The sequence below is a fragment of the Phodopus roborovskii genome, unplaced genomic scaffold, assembly GCF_943737965.1.
Source record: "Phodopus roborovskii unplaced genomic scaffold, PHOROB, whole genome shotgun sequence".
Lineage (NCBI taxonomy): Eukaryota > Metazoa > Chordata > Mammalia > Rodentia > Cricetidae > Phodopus > Phodopus roborovskii.
The window spans coordinates 24,957,259-24,968,563 of NW_026126540.1; the positions used below are offsets into that span (position 1 = coordinate 24,957,259).

Here is an 11,305-nt window from a genome sequence, read left to right on the forward strand (position 1 = left end):
GAGTGGGATCCCAGGAAACTTTTCCCTTTCCCATTAGCATTCTGGTTGATATAGCTACTGTCCTGGACTTGTCTCCACAATCAGTTCCTGGAAGAACTGTTCCACAGCAGGCTTGCTGATACTCCAACCCTCAGTGTTCCCTTAGCCATAGATGCAGAAGATCGAAAGTAGTTGTATCAGTTGAAGCTGTGTTCCCCATTATCACTGCATTATATCCAGTTGTGGTTTCCTTTGATATTGTCCACTTGCTGTAAATACACACAAACAACAGGAATGGATGCAACAGGTTGTGTGTGTGAGTGCGTGGGGGTATAGTGTGTGACAAAAACAATCAAAAATGCTATCAGTTGGAGAGTGGGTGGCATGGGAGGGGTTGAAGGGAGGAAGTGGAAAGGGAAGAGGTAAAGTGATGTAAGTCTATTGCAATTCAAAGCAATTGTTTTAAAATGAAACTTTTTTTCTAAAATAAAGACAATGTAAAAGATAATTAAGAATTTTGCAAAACAAAAATTCTAATATATTCTCTTCAAATGAACTCTATGTTCTTCCCTCCTTGGAACCATAACCTTAGCATCTACAGTGCCAGAGGGTACGCTCTGGTGTTAGGGACTGAGATAATAATACATGGTTCTCATGGTTCTGTGACAGAACTCTAATATTAGAAGCTCAGAATTTAGCTGTAAACTCTTGTCTTAATCTTCTGTGGCAGAATGACAATGGACTGGTACAGAAAAAATAGCAATGCCGTTATAAGGATAGGTGGACTAAAGAATGAGGACATAGAAAAATTACTAGTAGATACCTTTGCTAAAAATATGTCATTTACTTCTCTCCTATTTGGGAGTGACTCTCTATCTTTTTGCAAAGTCTATTGACTTTGCCTTTCTCTATGCCTGCCAATGTTCCCTGGTGTTCTAGGGACCAAAGAGAAAGACTGTTTCCACAGTTCCTCAAGTTCTTATTTGCCTGTTAGTTAATATAGCTCATCTAGAAATGATTGACACTAAAAATATTCATCTACTCAGAGGGAGTGTATATCTCCTTCTCTGAGGACATGCAGCCCGTAGTTTCCTTAAGACAACCAGGCAGTATTCAGACAGGATAGGAAGTATAACAGAACCATCGCAACATATCAAAATCATTCCTAGTGTTCATGGGGAACCAATTGCACAGACTTCTGTCTATGCTCCCATTTCCCGACTTCACTACTGTTGATCCTAGAAACAATGATGTCTGGAAGGTACACCTGTGCCCCAGACTTTCAAAATTTCCCAAATTTACATTTTTCAGATAAAAGACCCATCTTTTGCTAAAGTCCTGCTCATGTCTATCTTGAGTTTCATGATAAGCTCTTCATACAGCCTCTCTTCAATCTAAGCTGATCATCTTTTCTCTGTGTTTCTATAGTGTCTTGTCTACTATATTAAATATTTTGTTTTTGCTGTTGGCTGTGCTAGCTTAACCAGGACAATGAACTTATCAGAGGCAGAAACCATGCATTCCTTATCTCAATGTTCTCCACTCTAAGCTTGAAGCACAGAACCGATATGTTGAGCTCATTTGAGTATTATTAACACTTTCCAAAGGTGTAGGAACTGAGTGGTATAGGTCCAGGAATAAATAACTATTAAGCTGTCAAGACAAATTCCAACTCTGCCCAGGACTTCTAGAAGGGTATAAGTATATCCCCAGGGTATGATTCCATATTCAAAGGTCTTCGGGCAGTTTCATATGGGGCTGCCATGAGGCTGGGCACGGGTGCATTCCTCACTGCCTACCCTACTTAGTGCTTGGTGCTGCACATTCTACTGTGCTTTGAGGGATCAGTCTTAGAAGAGACAGGCTTAATCTGCAGAGCCTTTGAAACACAAAGAACATGCAAAGGAGCAAAGAGGAAGAACAGAAGGGTGAGAAAAAGAGAAGGACACAGAGAGGAAGGGAGGGAGGGAGGGAGGAAAGAAAGAAAGAAAGAAAGAAAGAAAGAAAGAACAAAAGAAAGAAAGGAAGGAAGGAAGGAAGGAAGGAAGGAAGAAAGAAAGAAAGAAAGAAAGAAAGAAAGAAAGAAAGAAAGAAAGAAAGAAAAGGTGAGTCATGCTCTGGACCCTGCCTGGTGACATGCCCATCCTCTGATCTGGTTAAGTGCAGTTATCATCCCAGAACCCCAATTTCCTCTGCCCTGAACATAAAGCAGCAATCATGTTATGATTTCATTTACTGTTGCATGTGGCTATTAATTGGATAAGATAATGCATTTAAAGTTGCTTTCTAATTCAAAATCTGTGAATGTCAGATTTTACCTTGAAGTTTTCGGTTAGCATTACTGCTGGTCTTATGTAAGATCTGGAGAACAAAAAAGGCACAGTAAAAGCAGGCTGAAAACAAAGATGCTGTTAATTAATAGGAAGCAGCTTCCTAGTGTTAACATACAAGTGTTCTCCATGTAAGAACCTGGGTTCTAGAACAGAGAACAAAACCAGACAGTGGTGGAAACCAAAGCCATGAAGTAAAGCTGGGTTAAAATCTGAGCTATAGGTGTGACTACAGGCCACTTATTTAGATGTAAGAAGCTCACTAGATGAGGATAAAAATTGTGTCTGCTCCCTGGATAATATGTGAAGTCCATTCTTCAACAAATAGTACTGCTTGCTTGAGTGTTCCGCTCCAGACACTGTTCTAAGTGTGAGTATACAGATGGTACAAAGGTACCAAGTACCCAATAGGAAAGGCAAGCAATGAAGAAAATGGGTGCACACTGCAGGGTCAGGTAGTGAAATCATCAGGAAGGAAATAAAACAAGAGTAAGCACTCTGTCCTGTGGTTGCAGGTCAGGATTGGGATGGAGTGCTTTCCACCATGGCAGTCTCACAAGTGTATTTGCCCTCTTATGAGGAAGCCACAAAAGCTGGCTTTTATGGTTTCACCGAGATCAACAGAATCAACCCTCCACAGAACAGACACACAAATAGGAAGAGTCACTATTGTATTTGACAAGAATATATTGGGTGTTGTGGAGTGTGCATGTTTGGTGACTTCAAGCAAACAAGGCCTAGTTCTTACTTCAGAGTGCTCAGGCTAGTAATGTAAGGTGGGCAGGCCAACTGCAGATCCACGTGTGTAGGACACGAGGCTGGTCACATTTACTCACTACCTGCCCTTCTTGGCCCTTGGTGCCGCCACACATTCTATTCCACCCACTCTTTCCCCCTGTGCCACAGCCTACTTTAACACCCATCTGTCTCGCCCAGCAGATGAGCAAATCCGGTCATGAGTTGCCATCAGCTGGGTGGAGATGCAGGAATGACATCTGATGGTGAGATAGTCGGCCAATCTCTGTCTGATGACCTGGTCCAGATCCCCCTTCTTGCCAAGCACTGGCTCTACTACTCCTTCTCCTCTCAATGATACTTGTAGTTACCAATGAAACCTCTGTCCTGTTTCCACTGTCTTGGGAAGATAGTTTCTGTGATCTCTGAGGAAGATTCAGAGACTTAAAATCCAGTCTATTTAAGCTGCTAAGGGCCCCGAGTAACTGTCTCCCCAGAAATCACTCATTTTACAAAAAAAAAAGTAACTTAGGCCCAAGGAGATGTATTCAGTGATACACAAGAAATTGGAAGGGACTGGGAAGTAACCATTGTAGTGTTGTATGGTGCATCTTCAGAATTTTACAAGGAAAACCTTCTCTCACATTTTGCTACATGACAAGGACTTCAAATCACATTCATGCTTTTGTCCAGCTAACACACAGCAGGGCTTTCCCGAAGGTGTGGGTTGTGGAAAGTATTTGTGTCCAACTCCTTCTTGTGTCTTCATGTGGCTTGGTGACTTTACTCTCAAACTGAAAATAACTTCTGTGGCTCAAGGAAAATGCATATAATCCATGTACTTTTCTGAAAGTATGCTGCATTTCAGTGTAAAACTTGGGAAAATCTTAGAGAATTTAACAAAGGAGGTGGGAGAGAAAAAAGAGATCCTAAAGGGGGATATAGGAGCCCATATGGTGGCTCATCCTTGTGATGTCGGAACTCAAGGAACAGGGGCTGGAGAAATGCCAGTCATCTTAAGTTCAAGGCCAGCCTGTCGGAACTGTATACGGAAAACTTGCTAATAGCAAGGACCTAGCTAGATAACTTGACTGGATACACAATGGAATATTAGAAGACAACAGTAACACTATACAATTAGATGCACTATCCTAAGAAAAAAATTAGCATTTACTATATTCAGACAGTATAACCGTGGAATTTTAAGGGACAATGGATCTGGAAAACATAATATTAAATGAGGTGAGCGAAATTCAGAAAAAGCTATAAATTATTTCTCATATATGGATCATAGCCTGTAATGTATAGATAGATGGATAGATAGGTGAACAGACTGATAGGTAGTAGTGTAAATATGAGTAAAGCCTAACGACCAGAAAAGAGGGTGCCAGAGATATGACTCAGTGGTTAAAAGCACTTGCTGTTCTTGCAGAGGATCCAGATTTGGTTCCCAGCAACAACATAATAGCAGCTTACAACTAGCCGTAACTCCAGTTCCAGAGATATTTTTTAAGATAGCAAGTCATATAGAAAATGATACTGTTATCTATAAAGAAAGGGAAAAGAGGGCTTTGAGAGATGGCTCAAGAGGGGTTTGCAGAGGACCTGGGTTCAGTTTCTTGTACCCTCATAGTGACTCATAACTGTTTGTAATTCCAGTTCCAGGAGATCCAATCCCTTCTTTTGGCTTCTGTGGGTACAATACACACATATTGTATGTAAACTCACCCAGGCACACATACATACATTTAAATTAAAGAATAGTTAGAAAAAGGAAAATACTCGAAGTATCGCTGATGCTAGTTACGTAACTGTTAAACAACCGACATGCTTAGTTGCAGGGTAAGAAGCACTCCATCTTCCTGTGCTGCAGGTGCCACTTGATGGTGCACGAAGAAAACAATGCCCTGTGCAAGGCTATTCCTGGCTCTGAGAGGAGCATCCAGTGACCAAGATGCAAGCTTAGTGGTACTATATGGAGAGATTCCATACAGTTTAAGAAGCTTCAGGTTTTTAAGCATTCAAAGGCAACTAGGCACTAAAGATACCTAAATAACTTCCTAATTATATCCCATACACACACACACACACACACACACACACACACACTATATATATAACTATATATATAACTATATATATATATATATATATATATATATATATATATATCCAAATATATATGCCAGGTCTGTGCGGTTCATGGTTCTTACGAATAGAAGTTACCCTTGGTGTGTTATATAAGTGCTTGTCAGTATTTGCATGCACAGGTGAACAAGTATGCTTGTGGATAGCGTTGGAAGCCAGAATTCAGCCTCACATGTCCCTCAGGAGTGACATCAACTTTGGTTGCTGTTATAGTTTGTCTGTTTCTTGGGTTTGTTTATTTATTGTTGTTTGGAAAGGGTCTCTCACTTACTGGCCTGGGATTCACTGAGTAGACTAAGATGTTTGACCTCTCCATTACTAGATTACCATGCAGCAGTCATGCCAAAATGCCATACTGTTTTTATGTGAGTTCTGGGGATTGGCCTCTTTTTGTATAAGAAACATTTTACCAACTGTGCTATCTCTCCCGGAACTATTTGTGTATTTTTCATGCATACATGTTAGAATTTTTGGACATAAAAGTCATTCAAAAATCATCTGTAACTGAGTGCTAATACCTGGCCTCCGAACTAGGATGCTTGTCACAAAAAGTTCTTCATTTTGGAGATCTTTCTTACTGTCAGGGCTGCCTGAACATGGTCTACTCACTTCAGGGGAGTCCTTGCTTACAGCTTCAAGCCTATACCCAATGCCATCAAGAAGAAACACCTAATAAATGAGAAAATGTTAATGCACAAAGCCCACCAGTATCGTGCCACTTTCACGGTAGCAGTACCATCCTATGATGCTCCAGATGCTCTCTAGCATCTGAAGAGAAACTCAAAAGTTTCATAACAACAACTACTACCAAAGCCACACCCCATTGAGGGCCTGTGACCAAATCGTATGCAAATTAACCAGAAGAAAGAAAAAAGCAGACCTCAAACCCAGAGTCTATAGACTCATTCCAAGGAAGCTATTCACAGCATTCTAGAATGTGTGTGAATCCCCACTGAGAATTCAACAGCTTAATCAACTTGTGTTGATTTTTTAGAGCTCTCATCTAGTAGCTGAAAATCAGGAGCAAGAAGAGGAACACAGGGGTCTCTAAAGAGAAACATGAACACTGACTGAGCAAAGAAGTCAACAGGAGCCACTGTGTTTGCAATTGGAGCTTTATTCATGCCACAGTTTCGGGGTTATGCTAACTCTGGCAGGATGCCTTGGTAAAGGGGCAAAGTAAGGGAGGCTGGATGGGTGAGTTCAAAAGATACAGCAGGGGGTAAATTTTGGAAGCAGGACTGACTTTTTGTATTTAACAGCAGCAGTCATCCCCACTGTCACAGCATGCAGGACCTCGTGACCTCATGGGAATAATTCCCAAACAGCAGCACCCAGAGCCACAGCCGCAGCCTCCACAGCCTCCAGAGCCACAACCTCCACAACCTCCAGAGCCACAACCTCCAGATCCGCAACCTCCAGAGCCACAGCACCCAGAATCCTCACAGCAGCTAGAAGATCCAGTGTTCCATCCTTGGGGCCGCTGGACCCAGCGTCTCAAAGGACTCACCCCAAAGGTCCGGGGAGCCAAACAACAGTAGCTCATGGAACAGGGAGCAGAGCATGGATCAGGGACACCACCCTGAGAACCGGAACCACTTGAAGAAGCCTGAGTGTAGTAGGTCTGGGTAGGAGCTGCATACTGGACATAATATGTCTGAGCCTGGCAGGGTGCTGGACATTTGACACAGGTCTGCTGGCATGGGGCTGGACACTTCACATAGGTTGTCTGGCACGGAGCTGGGCATTTCACATATGTCTGGCAGGGAGCTGGACATTTCACGTAGGTCTTGGTCTGGCATGGAACTTGATACTTCACGTAAGCTGGAGCAAGAACCGGAGCTGAGTATCTCACGATGGTTTGAGGCTGGCAAAGAGCAGGTCCCGGAGCATAAACAGTTTGGACTGGGCCTGAAACTTGGCCTGAAACCTGGCCTGAAACCTGACCTGAAACCTGGCCAGAAACCTGGCCAGAAACCTGGCCTTTCCCCAAGGCACCATTGCTACCTTTCCCAGCTCCAAGCCCCGAACCCTTCACACACGATGGAAGAAACTGCAGCTGCTTCTGTTGGTCACACATTCTGCTGTTCTGAAAATTCTGAAAAGAAAAGATTCAAAACTTTAAGACTTAAAAAAATTTCCAGAAAATTTTTTGGTGCATTCACCCGGGAGGATGGTCTCAAAAAGATCTCTTTGAAGAGGTTAGCACTCAGGGCTGTCCATCCAACAGTAAGGTGGATGCAGAATAAAGGATTCTAGGCTCACTTTTTGCACCTTTAACTGCTATGTGACTTCTGACTAGTCACTATTTACCCTGAGACTGTTTCCACACTAGGAAATAGAGGGCTCAAAACAACAACTACATTTCTACCAAATTTTACATTTCCCCTCTCTCCCTTCATGGTGGTATTCCTTCTTCTTTCTTCTAATCCAAGAAGTCCTCGGGGAGGGCAGATGCATGTATCTGAACTAACCTGACTCTTAAATTGAACCTGGCAGAGCAAAACTGATGCTCAATACGTAAGTCACTACCATTTGTCCTTGGAGTGCTTGCGTTCACTGTTAGTTTAGTAGAACTCAGAAGAAATGGCACAAATATACCCAGAGGAACCCAGTTCTCTGGAATCCCTACCTACATAGAAGTACTCTGTCCCTTCTCTAGCCTGAGTCTCAACTTCCTACCACCAATGGAATCATCCTTCTTCATAGATGTCTTCAGTGTCTAGTCCTGGCTCATTCTTTATCCCATAGTTCTCCACCCCAGCTCCACTGTGACTCTTATTTCTTGCCAAGTCCCTATCTCAGGTAATAAGCCTTACCTTCCTTCCTGGCAGGAGCGACACTGAAAGAAGCCAAGGCTCTGAGGAACTGGCTTTTGTTGAGACTTTTTATAGGGTGGCAATGAAGCAATTTGATGCCATTTAAATGAAGCACCTGAGATCACGAGGCCAAGGGCTGGTGTTGCATTGGTGAGATTCCTCCCCAGTATGTCTAGCTGTTCAGTCAGAGGCAGAGCATGTCTCTACTTGACATTGAATTTTCCTAAACATGAGATAAATGACCACCACCTTCTTCATGAAATACTTCTCTTTCTTTTCCTAAAAACCATGTGCAAGCTCATCCTAATGGTAGGGCCATTCAGTAGAGACTCTCGTTATTCATACACTGCACCAAAAGCTACTCTATGTCCTTCCAACCTGACATTTACATTCCTTTTGGGAACTTTGGTGGTGGTTTCTTCTGGTCTGGGTTGTCATAGAAAAACTTTGCAATGGTGTTCCCTGGCTCAGTATACCAGGAAGCTCATCAGAAACATATTTATTCCATGAACCATAGATTATTCTAAGGTAATTTGGATGAGTGCTGTATGATCTCAAAGCCCAGGGTTTAGGTATGCATTAGCACATCTCAGCTTCTCCTGTTCCCATGCCTTTCCTTCAACTTATCTTCCTAGGCCTTGCTTTCAGGAATAGATTCCAGGAATAAATTCCTAGGATTGGAGGAATTCCAGCAAAATGACAATGATAAACTCTGTCATTTATTTGAATGTTTCTATGTGCCAAAAAGTTTATGAGACAGATGCATGCAACAGAGACCTGAGGACAAAGGGGGTTATGAAGCATGAAGCATCCAATATGATAAGTGGGCAAGCCAGAATTCAAATGTAGCAAGTCTGCTAGCATGATCTTTATCACTACCAGTTAGTGCCTTTCATGATTGAATTATCCTTGAACACCAGCCCCTTTTCCTTTCCTCAATATAGTAGATGTATAAAGACAGGAACAATATCTCTCAAGCACTATTGAATGCTGCCCTAGTCTGTGTCCACGCTTAGTCTTCCTCATAACTCTGTAAGGTAAGCTATAGATGAAAATAAAACTTAGGGGTCCAAATATCTCACTATAGTCACCATTATCTGTGGGTAACAGAGCACCATAATAATACAGACCAATCCAGCTCCATAGACCATGCCCTTCTCACTGAGCCTTGAGGGTAGTGGATGGTGTCTGCTACAGGAGGCTATAAGCCTGTGTCTGGACTTGGTTTCAAATGCCAGTTCTTCAGATCACCTAGCAAAGGAGTCACAATGTCACTGTGGCCTCTCAGGTGGAAAGTAGTTCTAAATTGGCTTCAAATTGATCCTCAGTTCCACAGGATCCATTCCCCAGAATCCATGAACTCTTTCTTGAAGAAAATCAAAGTGCCACTAGTTCACTGACCCTCCCACAATCCACTCATGTCTTACACGGTCTGCTCCTGAAAAATTTGGAGGAAACAAGAGGGGAAGATTCTGTCCCAGGTTTGGAAAGTATCCTGGCTCTTAGTCAGCTTCTCTTATTTCCATGTAGGCTTGTCACACTGTGTGTGAAGCCCACTTTCTGTTAGGAGGAAAGAAAAATAAAAGGAAATATTTGCCCAGGCCATTATAGTCTTCAGTCATATCTTAAGCCTGATGTTTTATGGAAAAGAGGAAGAAATTATGTCTTAGGGGACATCAAACTCATCACATAAATAACTTGTCAGTTTAGTCTTTGCAATAATGGCTCAAATAAAACAGGACACAAATAGGCAACTGTGAAAAATCACTTAGTCAAAAGCTAATAGAGCTATAATTTAAAACCAGGAATGAACTATCTCAGAGCCTACTATTTCTTCTCAACATGCTGTTTCTGCTTGATGTCCACCTGCTGTAGTTGTGCCCTCTGTATTGTACACAGTGCCAGAGTTCAGCGCCAGCAGGTTTCTGGAAAGGTGTGGAGTTGATGAGAATAACGACATTGACCACTAGTTGTCGTTCAAGCAAGTGGTGCCGAATAACTCAGGCCATCTTTATTTATGCTAAAGAATCCAAGCATGGGCAGTTTCAATTCATTTTTCTTTAATCCTTATCCAATGGCATTTACTCATTTTAGATTGTTTTCCTCTTCTTCACTCCATTATTACTATTGGTTAACCTTTTCCCCATATCTAAGCATGAATTAACTTTTACCCAGGCATAAACTGACCTCATATCTAAGCCTGGATTTTATATTGCAAGCCAGATGATTCTATCTAGACAGACACATCCTACTCATATTGTGCTCAGGCTGGCAGCAGATATTCAAGTCCTATAGTTAGTCTTTAACAGTATGGTGCTTTTACGTTTTTGCAGTCAGTAGAGGGTGTGATACCATACCTAGAATAATATTTTCCAGGTGTACATCTAAATAATTTCTAAGTGGTCTACATGCCACTTTTATGTGAGCAGTAGTTTTTTTTTTTTTTTTTTTTTTTTTTTTTTTTATGATCTGGGTTTTTCTTATACAGTCCCAGAGTGGTAATGATTGATACCTAATTCTTAACTGGTAAGTTTCTATTCTTCCTGGCAGTTTCTACATGTCCTTTTACTTCCAAGGGAACTGGGAGTTACAGCTGAAAAAAGTTATCTAGCCATTCATGTCCCGGCACCAGAGAGATATCTGACCTTTCATGCCCTTTATCTTTTGCTTATATGTTCCCATAAGTTTTCGATACCATCTCTTAAGAAACTATATCCTAAATTCCTGGAATGTAGTTACTTCTCTACAGTTAAGTAAGCAAGAATCATTAACCTTAGTGACTTCCTCCTGCTTGCTCAGGGTGACTTCAGAGGCAGTCAGGGTTACTTGGAGGAACCAGTTTCTGTGTCCCAAAAAAAAAAAAAAAAAAAAAAAAATCATGGAGTCATTATCAATAAACTGCAAAGAGGCCTTAATTCCCCTGTAGAAACTTTAGAAAAATTAACAAGGTCTTATCCAAGGGGCTCTTGTTCCCAGTAAACTCAGCTACAACCATGACTGACAAAATGAAACTAAAAATTACCATAAGAGTAAACACAGAGAAAGCCTCAAGCTCATGACTGACAAAGCAAAAACTAAAAGTTAACATGAGGGTAAGCAGAGAAAGCCAAGAAGGCCTGAAGCATGTGCTGGGATTCCCAGTATCATTTTTCCAGAGGTCATTGCCAAGTGTGAGATAGTCTCCAAAGTTCTTGCCACAAGAAGCTCCATTTGCAAAACACTCGTATGCCATTCTGGAGGTTACAGCATGGTTTTGGCCAGTGTAGCATGGGGTAGCACTATTTTCAGCAATGA

General features: G+C 41.8%; 1 protein-coding gene across 1 annotated transcript; it reads right to left on the reverse strand.

Moving 5' to 3' along the window:
* Nucleotides 1-6,293: 6,293 nt before the first annotated feature.
* On the reverse strand, nt 6,294-7,272 carry CUNH1orf68 (chromosome unknown C1orf68 homolog). The gene has a single exon (XM_051199492.1). It carries the CDS (start codon nt 7,270-7,272, stop codon nt 6,448-6,450), a length of 825 nt encoding a protein of 274 aa, XP_051055449.1. The 3' UTR covers nt 6,294-6,447.
* Nucleotides 7,273-11,305: the final 4,033 nt, after the last annotated feature.

Bases quoted from the DNA above. Each gene is read 5' to 3' on its own strand.
- CUNH1orf68 (XM_051199492.1), bottom strand. From the start codon at position 7,272: ATGTGTGACCAACAGAAGCAGCTGCAGTTTCTTCCATCGTGTGTGAAG.